The sequence below is a fragment of the Hyposmocoma kahamanoa genome, unplaced genomic scaffold (assembly GCF_003589595.1).
Source record: "Hyposmocoma kahamanoa isolate Upper Pololo Valley unplaced genomic scaffold, ASM358959v1 93, whole genome shotgun sequence".
In the NCBI taxonomy this organism is placed as follows: Eukaryota; Metazoa; Arthropoda; class Insecta; order Lepidoptera; family Cosmopterigidae; genus Hyposmocoma; species Hyposmocoma kahamanoa.
In genome coordinates, this window is record NW_020654810.1 from 18,966,845 (window position 1) to 18,983,636 (window position 16,792).

The 16,792-nt window shown below is 36.9% G+C and overlaps 1 protein-coding gene across 1 annotated transcript in view; it reads left to right on the plus strand.

Moving 5' to 3' along the window:
* Positions 1–1,575: 1,575 nt before the first annotated feature.
* Positions 1,576–16,792, plus strand: part of LOC113237097 — a 64,834-nt gene continuing 49,617 nt past the window's right edge. The window contains exons 1-2 of the mRNA XM_026473363.1: positions 1,576–1,591; positions 4,981–5,117. Of these exons, the coding sequence (XP_026329148.1) occupies positions 1,576–1,591; positions 4,981–5,117 (153 nt within the window). The remainder of the gene's footprint in view (positions 1,592–4,980; positions 5,118–16,792) is intronic.

Sequence of the window (16,792 nt, forward strand, 5' to 3'; positions counted from 1 at the left end):
TATATTTTAAGATTGAATTTAAAATAATTTATCTAACAAGCATGCTAAAATTAATTTAATAAATACATATAAAAAAACGTTTAACTTAGTGTTTTTAAAAAATCTTCGTTCCTGACAATCATGGATGGGCTTTCATTATTCTTCCGAACAAAAATGCGACTATTGCGGATCCAAACATACTCATAGCCCTTATTCTTCGCAGCAGTTCTTGTGGCGGCGTGCAGCTTTTTATTGGCAATGGTTAGATGCTCCGACACATACACAGGTTGTTTGTAAGCAAAACCAAGATGGGCAGCATTTAGTTTGTCTTCTGTACACTTTTTTGACTTATTGAATTTCACAACTGCCGCTAGGACAGCGTCACGAGTCTGGGGAGTTGCCATCTTTACCACAATGCTGCGAGGACGATCAGAATTGGGCTGTAGTTTAGCCACACGATGTGTTGTTCGGATGCTTAACTCAGGAAGCTCACACGACACGGTACGTAAAAGTTGGTCCACCATGGTTAGTAAGTTCTCGCTCTTGCTTCATGTGTTCCGGAAAGGAACACATTGTACCTCGATGTTGCAATCTCTGGAGTGCTGTTCCATTTGGGCTACCCTCGAAGTCAGCTCCGACACAGTATTCTGTAAGGGTAAGTTGAAGGCTTCCAGCTTTTTAAATTTCTGTCTAAATTCAGTGTTGATTGCCACCTGTTCATCCTGGCATCCAGAGAGAAAGTCGATAGCAATCGATTTTTCATCAAACTCCTTTCGGAATAACGTGAATTTATTGTTTATGTCTGTAACTTCGGTGCGAAGTTGCGACAAAGCAATCTTGAATTGGTCGAAGTTATCCTGCTGCACATTGAATTTCGCGTTCATGTCCTCGCGGAGGCCCTCAATCGCTGCCAAAATAGGTGACAATTGCTCACGTTCCGAATCCCTGGTTGTGGAAGTGGCTATTTTATTTTTATTCCGCGTGTTCGAGTTGACAAACACCGCTGACTGGTTATTATCAGCTGCAGGAGAAATCGGTGGCGAGTGTCGTACCCTGGGCATCGTTCAGAGAATAAAAAAAAAGCAAAATAGTAATTTCGTGGCACACTGTATTAAAATGTCCAGCGTAGAAGCCAGTTGAGTGCCTTGTCGGTTGTAGTAATGTAGCTGCGTGACGTCGCTCGGAGCGTAGCAGCGTGACGTCGCTTGAAGCATTGATATAGTAATGTGCATACCGGGATGTTTTTAGTCATATCACGAAATAGATATGTGCAATGTGCATACTAAGAAAACGTTAATACTTTAGGTAAATTAACGATCACTGCTCCTGACTTTTTGCGTCGGGTTAAAAACAAATGAAAAATGTATAATTATAAAAATAACCTAAAAGCAGTATACACAGGTTCCAATTAGAAAAGTTGTACGTGTACGTGTAATAATAGCAATCAACTTGAAAGCTCAATCGTAGCCTAAAGTTCCCGTATATGCCCAAGTTACATCTACGGCTAGAACTTCTCTTTGTCTGAATACGTCTCGTTTGCTCAGAACTAAACAGCAAATATTTCTCTTAGAATGTTGTTTGTCATTATGTACATATATGGAGAGCGAGAATGGTATTTTGTACGTGGACAAATGATGTGGGTGGCGGAACAAGGATTGCGCTGTTTTCTTGTGTACATTCGTAAAATATACGTGCTTCTAAGTTACCTCTGGGTATATAGGTTTATTTAACATAATTATGTTTTTTTTTACATAATCATACCAATTACCTGGTCTCAAAATCTCCTTTTTTATTGATGTTAACAATGAAACTTATAATTGTTTTACATTCTTAGTACTCTTAATCATAGAAAGGTTTACCTATTTGAGTGTTGCAGTTCTTCATTCATTTTTTATTATAAGACATATAATCCATATATAGCAGCAGTAGAGCTCCTTGTAAAAGACTTTGTTCAAGGTAGTACTGCCACCTTACCTATTTCTGCCGCCAAGCAGTAATAATGTCAGCATTACTGTGGTCCGATTTTGAAGGGTAAAAGTACTGGTGAAAGTACAGGCACATGGGACTTGTCAATTCATGTCTCAGGCTGACGGGCGCAGTGGCAGTGCCCCTCAGATCTTTGCAATTTAAAGATCTGAGTGGCACTGTAACTGTTATGGACAGGCGTCTAGCTTCCCGTAAGGCGCACGACTCGTTCGTCCCGTCACTAGATATTATTAAAAAAAACTATTCCATTGTGTTCATATCAATCTCAATACATAATCTTGTATTGTAGATAATATTTAACTATAATGAGGACACAATACAATTTGAATGTACGTACGCAACACATAATATATTATATTTATTTACTCCTGTACACTTCCCAGACCACTAAGACCGAATCCAATTTCAAAAGTAAATTTCTTAAGTCGGTCTTACTGGTAAACGAGCCCGGGACCTCGTTATCCAGCGTCCACAGTGCAAATCGGTCTTCGCAATCATTGTTTCGTAAGCATGTATTTGGAAATATGTAAAAAATGTTTTATTATTCATTTTTTAAATCTTTTTTGCATGTTTCACTGTTTTGTGTTAAAGGCCAGAATAGGTACCTAGAGTTCCCAGTATTAGGCATGTTTGGAAAACTTACACTATTAGTATCACCCAACGCAAGAGCAAGTGGAGACTAACCCCAGGACTTGTCTCGATCTGGCGTCAATAAAACATGTCTTGATCTTGCCCTTGCAAAAATATAAGAACAAGACCAAGACCGATTTAAGGCAACATTAGGTACGAATGGAACAAGAGCAAAAAGTATACGGAAACCATATCTAGTTGAGTGGCATAAACGCTGTCTATACCAGCAAGATATTGCCATGCTTAATCTGAAATTTTTGAATAGGCTTCGTAATCAGGTTAGCCAAAACAAGGACAATTTGTTCAGTTCTAACCTAGATTGTTTGCGCGGTGACTAATAATTGCATGCTTGGGGATTTAATGGCGGCTACAAGTCAGCGCGACTAGATTCTCGATCATATATGTCATCGATCATGTATCTTGTCTTGTTGTATGCTTATCGCTCCCGTGGCCGAACAGTTACCATGCTGGACTGCCACGCACAGGTCCCGGGTTCGACTTCTGGGCCGGAAGAAATATTTGTATGGCCTACATTTATTTCTCTCGTGAGTTTGGGTGTAAATTGTGGTTGTCTTCCTATGTGTGCGCGCGTGGCTCCCGTGGTACAGGGTTTATGGTTTCCCTAGTGCGAGGCCATATGTGTTTGCGTTATTTATTTTACGTTATTAATTGATTTATCGTATCTTGTCAATACCATAAGAACAAGAAGTGGTAAGATGCAAATGTAGCAGGTGTATATATGTATGGCCGATGTTACTACTTAACTACAAACTTCATAATAAACTTTCCTAATGAAATATAATCAAAAAAAATAATTGAATCTCGTATCTTAACTGACTGTATCAGATTGTTATATCAGATTGTTTGCTTTGTTAAAAAATATTTTCCTAATAAAGGCTGTTTTAAGTTAACATAAAGTTATGAAATAAACTTAGAACCAAGCAAAGTGAAAACAAAACTTCATTGAATTTTATTCGATCGAGTTATATAAGTTGGGCAAATAATGTTTCAAACACAGCTTAACGTTAGAGAATAATTATATTTCTTCTATTTGGGGGAAAATAAACTTTATTATTATAGAATTATAATATTTTCATAAATATTATGCTACTAAATCAAACAAGTGAAAGTAGATTCTGCCGGACGAATGAGTAAACATTATGATTTTATGAGTTTATGAACCGAAGACATTTTAATAGATTGTAATTATTCAATAAATGATTAAGTAGCAGTAGAAAGTGAAAGAGTTCGTCCAGGGAAGTACTGCCACCTCGCAATACTGCTTAGGGGCAGAAATATGTAGGTAATTTCTGCCGCCACGCAGTATTGCGAGTATTATTGCGTTCCGGTTTTAAAGGATAATTTTTACATTTCATGGCAACGGGCGCAAACTCCCAACTCGACAACTCCCAAGTGCCTGTAGCACGTGGGAGTTGTTAACTTATGTCTCAGGGTGACGGGCGCAGTGGCAGTGCCCCTCAGATCTTTGCGATTTAAAGCTCTGAGTGGCACTACAACGCGATTTAAATCCGGAAAAATAGTTATGGACAGGCGCGTCGCTTACCACAAAGCGCACGACATGTTAGTCCCGTTACTAGGTATCATAAAAAAAAGATTATCACTAATTACTTACAGGTTTCGTACTACGGTACGATTATCTATGTGTTTATTTATTATTATTAGTACTATGATATCGAGACAATTAAAAGTAATCATACCGTGGTAAGAAACATATAATTAGTGATTTTGATGTAGGTATAGGTATATTCTTTTCCAGTCAACCGTGACCATGGGACCTGTAAAGAGCCCGAAATGTCTTGGTTTGTTTGTAATAACGCGATTTAAATCCGGAGAAATAGTTTCATTTCCTATGTGTAACAATCGCGAAAACCTAAGAACTCGATACATTCTTTTTATTTTTTATATAATACCATGTGACATATGACGTATCCCATGGTCAGCCGTGACCATGTGACCTGTAAAAGACCCGAAATGCTGGTGTTTTGAAAAAATAAATATACGTGATTACGTGATATATCCGAAAAAATAGTTTTTTTTTATAATAATAAGTGACGGGGTGAACAAGTCGTGCGCCTGTTGTCGTCGAGATTTAAATCGCAAAGATCATGGAGGCACTGATACATAAGTTGATAAGTCCCAGTCAAGTGCCTGTATTTCACCAGCACTCTTAGCCCTTCCAAACCGGATCGCAGTAATGCTCACAATACTGCTTGGCGGCAGAAACAGGTAAGGTGGAAGTACTTTCCTAGACGAGTTCTTTCACAAGGACCTCTACTGCTAATAAAACTTCTCTCTTTTTAATTCTTAACGAACATTTTCGATCCTTTATTGTTCAGTATTCAAGAGGCGTTTTCTTGTCAACAGAATGTAACAGAACTTACTACGGTGATATCGGTCGGACGTACGAGCTGGAGCTCCATCGACCGAGGGAAGATCTGGTGCCCTACGTGTGCCTACTGACCATCACAGCGGCTGGAGGTATCCATGGCGACTTGGTACAGGTTCGTAGAATTTTACTTATAAGTTAGTAAATCTATAAATTTTACAAGTAAAATTTCATTTTACAAAATTGCGACGGCAGGTACGACAGTTCATTGTTTCCATTTTTTAATTAGTTTTTTGTAGCTTTTCGCCGGTTCCTGGATCTAAATATCTGATCTCAACCGGTTGTACCATTGTCGGAGAATACCGCTTCTCCCATTTCAAAATTCAAAATGTATCTTTAAAGCCTCGGGCAAGAGCCTAAAATAGATAACCAAAATAATAATAACAATGACGTGCTTGATAACTACACCAATAATCTGATCTCAAACAAAACATCCCTATATTGTTTGTACCAAAGATATAATATTAACTTCGGGACACTATTCAGAATGCTCAGACCAGAACCATTTCATTTCCCAAGATGGTCCCACCGGTAATATAACCGAGACCGCTTCATCTCGTGCCCACAGTGCTAACCGCCAAGCCACTGAGGTCATCAAATATATTGTATAAACCGAAAAATGCTAGATTCAGAGTTACGTAAAAAAATAAGTGAGTGTGGAATGGCATTGGTTTCCATATAACCGTACATGCTGCGTGGGTGTTTTCCAAATGAATCCATATTCTAAAAAAGCCCATTAGTTCAAAAAACCTAGTCAACATTGAATTTCATAAAGCACAACCGTGAAGAACAATCTAAATATCCCATAAAAAATGTCTACTGCATCCATCACAGGCAAACAGAAAAAATGTGATTCAACTGACTCAATAATCTCGGTATATAAGTAGTACTAAAAAATCCGATCTCAAAAGTCATTCATCCCCTAGTTTGCCACCCTTATAGGTGGAATATTTCTTTTTTCAAATTTAAATGGCACCACTACTGAGGTACTGTTATTCCAACAAAAAAAGAATCATTAAAATCGGTTCAGAAATTATCGCCTAACATACACACAAAAAAAAGCATGCAGTCGAATGGAGAACCTCCTCCTTTTTTGAAGGCGGTTAAAAAATGAAATATTCTATTTTTAACCGATATATATCAAACAAACAACAAAATATAAGAGAGTCATTTGACTGCAATGAAAGATATAAAAAAAAAATTTTTGAGTCAATTAACTCAACGATTGAAATGTGCCCATATTAAATTATTTACTTTACCTTATGTCGGTCCGTTTCTCATCCCATTGGGTAAGTTTAAATCCAACGATAGATTTCCAATATCTAAAATAAACATTATACTTTAGGCCGCCGAGAGAGAGATTTCATATTGCGGAGAATTCCTAATACAAACCCATAAGTCGTAACTTACATATTGCTCTAGCACACTGACTCAAATGAAAAACTAATTCAATTTTATTATACTCACAAATGTATTGCTGCGTAAAATTCGAAATACATATTATATTCCTAGTACGCCGCCATCATCACACAAGAAAAGATTTCAAGTAAGTTTAAAAAAGGTAAGAACACTTTTCAAAAAATCCGTGATATACCTCGAGTGTCAAAAATATAAAAGAAAACGTAGACGAAGCTTTTCAGTGGCCCGGAATAGCAGGAATATGAAAAATGCGCTGTCAGAGAAGTCGTTCCTTTCCATACCCACCTTTGAGTTATATCTACTATAACTCCCTCCCCCTATCCTTTATCCATCCTCTGAGACCTCAAAGCTCTTAAGTTCTATTCAATTTGGCTTTTGGCGCGCAATTTTAGCTGGTGCGTAAACATCATTATGTATTCCAGAGACAAGTGTAGACGTGATTGAAATTTGATAATAGGAAGGTGTAAATGTACCACACATTTTGAAATTCAATATACCCATATCCCGGCGAAGAAAGGGCGTTAATTTTTATTAAAAATGAGTTATTGATGTAGATGGGTTCAATATTCACGCTACTTCGATGTGTCTACTCGATGGTTTGTTATTCGAAAAATGGCTTCTTTACGTAAACATAGTTATAAAAATAAAAAAGTTAGAAACATTTATATATATTTGTTTTAACAGTCAGGCCACAAAGTTTAGAAGACGACTTCTGAACTTTGTGGCTTGGCTTTTACGCGAACTTTATCTTTCTTCCACGAAATATCGAACCATAGTAATGTTAACTATATAAATATATATTATAATGGTAAAGATAAGCTTATAAGCCTACATTCTTGATTACCATTGGATTTGGATAACTGCGTATTAAAACTTTAAGATAAGAAAGTTAGGCGGAAATATATATTTTTGCAGGCTATTTCGCAGACTACTTTTTACCACATAAATCAGTGACTATTGCAATCTATTCCCCATTGACTTCACAGAATAGTTAAAGATTACAATGCCAAAACAAAGTTGAATAAAAGAAGGTAAAAATAAAAGCTGACCCGAAAACCAACAATCAGGTAAAGGTAGTTATTTAATTTCATGTCGCGTGCGGACCCCCGCGATAACGAGAACCCTTTAAAATCCTCTTTTTAGTGCCTACGGTAAAAAAATTCGGCCAATTCGGGATTTAACCTCTTTGTTTTCATTTGACGCGTGTAAAAAAAATCTGAAAATTCTCTTTTGACGAGTTATTTGTCATTAACCTCATTTTATACATATGTTGATGACGAGTGGCCCAACGGTTTGTACTGTGGGTGTTGAACGACGATGTTCCGAGTTCGATTCCTGGTTTTGGGTGTTCTGGGTTGTTCCGTAAGCTAATTTCGTTTGTTTGTTTAAAAAACAAAAATACGTGATTTAGATCAGAAAAATAATTTTTTTACAGTTTATTGGTGGCCATATTTAGCCAGCATTAACATCGTGTGGTCAAATTTTCTTGACTTGAACAATAAAGTACTATCTCGTTCAAAATATAAAATAAGACGAAAGTTTTTAGTTTCTTTTTTTTTAGTTTCAATATAACGAGAATGCTACGAGTTACAGAACAAAATGCAAAATCAAACCCTAAATACTGTCTAATTTTAGTTACGAGAGTCAATCTGAAGAGGAACAATTTGCCACTTTATGCAGCGAAATTCAACACAAGTATCTAAAAACTTCAGTCCGGTTTCTAGAAACATTTTTTTTTTCAGAAAGCTATCTGCATAAAAGTATCTCCTCTTGCCATAAACAGTAGCGCCAAGGAAAACTTGTCCGTGTAACACGAATTATGCGGACAATTTGTTGCAGTCTACAATTTCCTACGCAAAATGCAGAGCATTTACCAACTTTACTCGTACAATGGCGCCTTTTAAAGTCTAGTAGTTTCAAAGCAGTGCGCAGTGTTGCGAAAGAACACTTTGGGACACGTGACACCACTTCATGCAATTTGTAGATAAGTGCTGCCTAATTAAAGCTTGGTTACCACTTGAATTAGTTTAGTACCTCTACAAAGTGCCTAAGTTAAGATTTTCAGGCAGTGTTTAAGTGTTTTATAGTAACGCTACTTGGAACTTTGGAAGATTTAATACAATACCTCCACACGGAGCAGGTATAAATAAATAAATATGATATCGATCGTTTGCTTCGAACGCATTTACTCGATTTTTGATCACATATGTTGATCGACAAAAAATCAATCGTTTGTTACTTATTAATTTACTCGTTTTGTTTGATCACACCTGTCGATCGTCAAACAAATAATCGAGCAAATCTGTAGCCACTTTTAAAAAATGTAATAATGCTAAGTTCAATTCTAACTGTAATGCTAAATATGATAGAAATAAGAAATGTAACACTTTCAAAAGACTTTCATAAAGAAAGACAAGTGACACGTGAACGTAGTAACCCGAAGGGGAACGAGTTTCCTCTTTCTTACGTAAATAAACAAAATAATGGAGCCGTTTAAGAGACGAAACTAGAGCAGCGAAAAGAGAGAAGTTTTCCTATAAGTAAAGGAAAAGTCTTTCTAATTGCATGCAAATTAAAGGGCGGTGTTCGCATAACAAATGATGCTGGAAATTGGAAACAGAGGGTAATAGATGAGAAACCCGATAACAAAACGTTCTTCGATTGCAATTAGCCAGATGTATTTGTCTAGCATATGTACAGAAAAGAACAGGCAAGCGACTAGTTATGTACTTGATTGGCAGCCGAAATTTACTGTACTGTAGATTTGGTAGAAGGCAACTAAAGGGTAATAGTTAGTTAGATGGAAGGTGTGATCTTACTGCTTGTTATAAGTTTTCCTTACACTGACATGAAATGAGTATAAATTTTGTATGTAACGCCCGGCACCCGATGACGGGACGTCAGGGCTGGGGATTTTCAAGTGACGAATAGTAATATACCTTAAAGGTTATGACGTTATAGTTGAAATTTCAATAATAATGGTCGCGGAAACAAAGCTGCGGTAAGCTTAAGGATACCGAGCCGGCAGCCTCAGGAATACCTCGGAAGCCTACGGCATGCTTCGGCTTCACGTTTATTTATTTATTGTAAACAATGTTAGTACAGGCATTACATAGGTAATTACTAAGTACAAATACCTCGTTAGGGTGTAGCAAATAATTAACACTCTCTATAATTAACAAAAATAAAGATAGACTTGAAATACTTGAAATACATACAAAATTAACAGGAAAATGTACTGTTACGTTATAGAAGATTTGAAGAATTTTTAATAATTACAACTGATCAAAATGAAAGGTAAACGCGAGCACAATGCGCGACGGTAGATTTCGCCATGCCTATGGATACCGATATATTAACGTCAATGTGCGCCTATCATGTAGGGATATCGAAGAATGCCCTGCAATGGCGCCAGTGGGCGTCGTGCGTAGAATAAGCGTGGCGATGTCGAGTTGTGGAATACAGCTGGAATACCATGTCCTACCTTGTACTTAAAGACTGAAGAGCGCAATCGCGCGGTCTTTCCTTTTTCCTTCCAACGTCTTTAATCGCGCACGATTGCAGTGTCACGCGCGATAGAGTGTCTGTGTAAAGCCCGCTAATGTTGCACTATGTAATAAATACTCAAAAGGGTTCTGTTTCTGGGAATGGATTCAGAACCTTACGATAACTCAGTTGCCGATCGGTTAGATTTGATGTCGTACGATTTCTTATCATTTCTATTCACAACACCCGAATTGAACGTCAAACTGTCGTATTTGAAACCAAACCGAAACGACGTCACACGCGTACGATTACGCGAGCTTCTCGACCAGCAAAGGCTACAAACGTTATTCCGAAAACAGTTATTGAATTAAAGTTACCGAGCTTCCTATTGTTTACAAAGCAAGAATGTAATATAGAAATTTCATATTATTTTAAATAAAGTCTGGATTTTATTCAATTTTATTAATTCATTTTAATGCAAGACTAATGCATCCCTGTATTTTATGACTTACAAATGCGTAATAAAGTTATGCGTATGCGTTATTAAAGTCTTACAAATGCGTATAAATATTAATTTTTCTTATAATCTATTTCACACTCTACCTATTTAAAGACTAGCTACACCCTGGAACTTTGCTTTTGTGTCTGTTATAATGGTATTTTACATAGCTGCCTATTTACACAGCTATATGTTTGTATATACATAATCTCACAAATATACTTTTAGGTTCTTTGTCATCAATTTAGACGAGTAATTTTGGTTCAAATATTGTATAAATTTTAAATAAATATAATGTTTCTTTTTTGTCTGTAAATAAAGGGAAACCTGAATATTTGTACGTTTTCTTTCTGTGTGGTACGCATTGAAGTATTCGTTGTCCTGACCACAAAAGCCGAATTGTGAAAGAATCACGTTACATTGTATTATATGATAGTAACAATTCGTTGCCGATAATTATGTGTCCCCTGGAATTGGAGATAAATTACAATTTTATTTATTTAACTGTTAAACGCAATATTCCTATTTACCCACATCAATATTTTATCTACATATATGCCGTGAAAATTATTACGAGGTTTACTTAACAAAATGCATAATTGTATACCCAAAACATTGCTAAAACAACAATTTATCAGCAAATACCGGACTAACTTGTTTTAACTTGTTTGCGTTGTATGTTGAAAAGTCTGAATGTTTTGACTGTAAATAATTTTAGCTTTAACTGTATTGTCGAAGTCTGTGTTTTGGAGCTACAAACGCTTATCTATTATGGAGAATGGAGATTGCAAGTATCAAATATCAATTCATGGATTCAAATCAGCAAATACATATCATAACGCCTGTCTCCCACCGATTCTCCCACCGGACCTCCCACCACGGATCTCCACCTGCTACGCTTCTGACAAATCTGGTTGACCTTCTTCACTCCCACGAGTTTCTTCATACATGCCCATTTGTTCTTGATACTTTTAACCCGGCCTTTTTTAAGGATATCCACTATCTGATTGAGATATGTACGCCGAGGTCTACCTCTTCCCACGTTTTACTCCACATTGGCTCCATAAATTTGCAATATAGTCAGACGGTCCATCAGATAAGAAGTGGTTACTCCTCTATAGATATTTGCAAGTAGGTAAGTATATGTAATATTGCAATAGCATTGCCAGAAAGAAAATTAATAAGGCGGTGATACCTACACTTGTGGTTTCTGTTCAGAATGAGAACATCCGACTAATGATAATAAGTACTGTACTACAAAGCGCTGAAAAACATTAACGTTAAAGGTTTAACGACGTACTAACGTCGCCTTTACAGAATATTGGAAAAGGGTTCAAAATCTGAAACTGTACTTGACAACGAACTTCTTTAGCATAATATAAATCGTACTAATTAAAAAAATGTTGTCACTTTTAGCCGTAACTTTGTTTTTAACCGACTTCAAAAAAAGGAGGAGGTTCTCAATTCGACTGTTTTTTTTTGTATGTATGTTACTCGATAACTCCGGTATTTGTGAACCGATTTCCATGATTCATTTTTTGTTGGAAAGAGGGTACCTCCATAGTGGTCCCATTTAATTTTGAAGAAAATCATCCACCTCCAAGGGTGGCTGTTCACGCATGAAGATTCATTTTTATAAATAGCGCCTAAATTTTATTATAAGGAGCAATTATTTTAATGGTTGATTTTGCTATTCTCCAATTCAAGGCGTTATTCTCTCTCAATATACTTTGAGTAGTGAGAACCGATTTTTATTATCTCCTGTGTCAAGTCTCATATAGTGGCGAACTAAGAGATGAATCCGGGTTTGCGCACTTTCCGGTAACCGATTTCAATAAAACTTAGTAATTATTATGTAATTCCACGTACTTTTGAGGTCGGTTTTTTTAGTACTCTGAGACTATTTATTATATTTACATAAATGACGAACAAATAGTGTGCCTAATAGTAAGCTATACGCCTGTCCATAGTGGTTTTGTGGTCACTCGGAGTTTTAAATAGCAATAATAATATATAATAATAATAATCTTCATTTTCTCTTCACAAAGGTTAAAAAGTTTTATAAATTAATTTATATCAAACGCTTCTTAAAGATCTATGAGCCTAATGAATCGATTCAAACGCGCGCAAACATCGCATTGCAAACAAGAAGCCTATGTACTCCACTGGAGTCTACACTAAGAATTTCATTCAGTTGCTTCATTTTAAAAACTGACTGAAATTAACAGACAAAACTGAAATTAAAACTATTTCTTATTAAAACGCTGTAGCCGTGTGTACGCACGACTACAGCGCGTCTGCGGCACGTTTACGGGCAGATGACGTGCGTTTACGCTAACAGCGCGTATAAAATACGCCTTGATCAGGGTGACTGCCACTGCACCCGTCACCCTGAGATCTGTTGACAAGTCCCTTCAAAGCCCATAATGCTCACATTACAGTTTGGTGGTCGAAATAGGTAAGCTGGCAGTACTTAAATGCTATGTGTTACGTGCGAAACCTAAAAAATTAAAACACTTCGTATTATGTAGTACGGTGAGTAATAACATGATAACATGGTCTTCCACACAACAATTATTCTAGAATTATATAGTAACTCGGAGTTACATGAGTCCATTTTGTACAAATGACAAGACGTGGATCACATTTAGCGGTGTAATATTACCCTTAAGTATACGCGTATTTAAAAAAATATTGAATAACCTGCAATTAAAAAATCAATCGGAAAAAGATTAAATGAATTTTAGGCATTGAGAGTTTGAAACTGTAGCTTGCATCCTCTCCCAAAGGGGGATACGGGGGGTTAATAGCAACCATTTGTCAATACATATTTCTGCATTAAGCAAACGAAGTTCCTATGTGATCGTAAAAATAAGAACAGGTACAAGCTTGCTCCATAGTAATAAACCGTCATAGCTTTTGCCGTGGAAGAACGTAAAATAAAGCTTAGGATTTACGCCCTGTTTATACTATCTATGACTTACTTAGCGTTGTGTTTTAATGAAATTGTTGAGTTTATAACAAATTAATGCTCCTGGTTATATTACAATAAGTTTTTGTTTTCTTATCGCCTTATAGAGGGAACTCTATGTTTTTCCAGGCTCAGAGTATACGATAAAATATACGAGAGGGAGGTAGTGGATATCAAATTCACTAAGTTAGAAATCACAATTGGTAATAGGGAACATTTCAAGTTCTTAGGTTTTCGTAGGAAATGAAAATTTAGGCAGTAGAGCTCTTTGTGAAAGAGTTTGTTCAGGGAAATACTGCCACCTTACCTATTTCTGCCGCTAAAGAGTAATGTAAGCATTACTGCGTTCCGGTTTGGTAGGGGAAGAGTGCTGGTGAAATTACAGGCACATGGGACTTGTCAACCTATGTCTCATGGTAACGGGTGCAGTGGCACTGCAACTGTTATGAATAGCCGTGTCGCCTACCACCAGGCGCACGACTTGTTCATCCCGTCACTTATTATTATAAAAAAACGTATAATCACGTATATTTATTTTTTCAAACAAACCAGCGAGCGTTTCGAATCCTTTACAGGTCACATGGTCACGGCTGACCATGGGATAGGTAACGGGCCCGAAAAGTCGGTTTGTTTAAAAAAACAAATATAGGCGATTTAGATCCGAAAAATATAGTTTCATTTCCTATATATCGAACATTGTTTTACTCTACAAATTATACGTACCAAACCCAATGATGTTGTGAGTTATTTGAAATTTTGATTGTACGAGCTACATGTTGACGCTTTACAAGCAACATAAGCGGATAGGACTGGGCTAGGCCAGACGCTCCACACGTTTCCCTAGAGCAATGAAACAGGTCAACCGAATCGAGCGAGCACAATGGTCTGGAATTATTTTGGTTACATTTTCAATACATTCTTAATTTGGTACACACGTAGAGCTGTCAGTGTGAAGTTAGATGTGATTATCAGAGGACGATCTAAACTGGTAGTACGATAGTGAATTATGCATAACATACTTGAAGTGAGGTGCGAATACCATAGAGGGTTCCAGTAGTACTATAATTGTCAGTAGAAAAGCTAAGTGGTTATTAGATAATAAGTTTAACAATTACACCATGCGCCGCAAATACGCCTGTTTGCGAAAGGCAAACAGTTTGTTTCAATAGCAGTAAAGCTCCTAGTGAAAGAGTTCGTCCAGGGAAGTATTGCCACCTCACCTATTTCTGCTGCCAAGCAGTATTGTGAGCATTACTGCGTTCTGGTTTGGAAGGAAATTCAACTTATGTCTCAGGGTGACGGGCGCAATGGTAGTGCTCTTAAGATCCCTGAATGGCACTGCAACTATTATGGATAGGCGTGACGGTTATCACCAGGCACACGACTTGTTCATCGCGTCACTTGGTATTATAAAGATAAAGGCTCATGAGCTGCACACATGCATTATGTTGTGCGATCTATTCACGTGCCGTTCACGCGCCACAAGTGCTTGCTTGCCTGCAGAGGAGCATTTAACAGCACGCATGTGGCGCGTGCAGCGCATATGCAGCGCGTTCGCGGCGCATTCGCTAGATCTGTGCGCACGCTAATGGACTTAAAGTGTAAATACAAGATTCCAACAGCGTCGCATTGTTAAATAGGAAAATAACGTGCAGAAAACAATTTAGACGAAGTTGACTCGAAGGTATTGCCAGCGCCCATTCTGCTCTCCTTATCATCACTAACGTAATCGATATTTTTAGCTAAATTGAGTCATTAACATATCTGGAATAAGCAAAACGAGATCTAAAACCCCGCCTAATCGATTTTTTAATATCTTCAACTCCGTCGATGATGTAATCTTATTTACTTTGAGTATTATTGTTAAGCAAAATCAGCGTAATTGATATTTTTTTAGGTCACGTTGGAGGTAGCGTTGCTCATTACATATCGATAGTTCCGAGGAAGATGGGTGTAACAGCCAAACTACAAACATTAGAAGACGTATCAATATTTTATTTTATTGCCTTTTATTATAAAACCATGTTTACATAAAACAGTCATTTGTCGAAAATTCTTTTTATTAAAAAATATTGCTCATTTGACCTCCATCTCACCTGATAGAAAGTGACGATGAGTTTGACGATGTGGCGTGCAGACCTAAATAATGCCTAATCACTCTGGAGAATTCCACTCTTTAGCCGATCGCCATATAAATGTGCAAGCGAAACGCTTTGTGCAAATCCGTGGAATATCCACAACATTGGGGTGGAACCCCAGTCTACGTCTAGTCCCCGATGATGGAAAGGGAATTAAATCATGCAATTCCATCGCACACTCTCCGTGATATATCCTGTAGAATACCGATAAGCAGGCACCTTTACGTAGCGGTGTTCAAATCTATGCAGCTTCATCTCTACTAAATTCGAGTCACTTATAAACATTTTGGCATACTTTTGAACGAATCCAATGTGGATAACGAAAGTTTGAGTAGACAATTTGACAGAGCCTGAAAATTTTACCCAATTACAACAATAACTCATTCTTGATTAATTTAACTTTAAAGCTCTTTCTTCCCCAAAGTAAGATACATTTTCGACTTCATTCCAATGACGTAATCGGAATGTAGCTCATATGTCTATATTTTAATTTTCTAATTCAAATACATCATTCAATTCAGTCATTGGTCAATTCTTTACAGTTTTTGTTACAAGTAAAAACTCAAACCTCTATAAAGAGTTATCTTGTAATCATAATGATTTTATTACAATACGTAACAAAAACGAGCCAATAACAATGCCTGGTCGCCTAATATGCATTTTTCCCTTGTAAACGAAACAGGTCAGCCGAGCTGAGCACTGACCGGAAACCATGACGTCTCTTCCATTTCAATGGATCTTATTTTTCCATTCTAGATAGAAGAAGTTGGGAGTATTTGAAAGTTTGTACGAGAAAATTAATATTCTTGGGTACTATTTGTTCCTTAAAACTTTTTAATTTTTTTAATTTTTAATGAATTGATATTCAATTATTTTTTGTGAAATTACTCCACTAGTTTGTTATAATTATTAATACAAAGATCGAACACTCAGAACGAAAACTCAAAAAAAATTCCTTCGATCAGGCCGGATTCGAACCGACCTCTTCCAGCTTGCCGTGCCTAACTAAGCCACGGAACGGACCAGCCGACCTCACGATTTTTTCTATGTGCTTGCGTCGTGTCTTTGTATTTGGTTTTCAACGACTTTTTAGTCGTAGCGCCATCTATGAGAAATCTATGAAAGATTTATCACCCAGTTAGTACCTTTACAGTTACCAGTCCTGGCGAGAGATGTCGCTATTCGCTGTATTTTAAATTTTTATTGAATTGATATTCAATTATTTTTGTGAAATTACTACACTAGTTTGTTGTAATAAATTATATATATATATATAT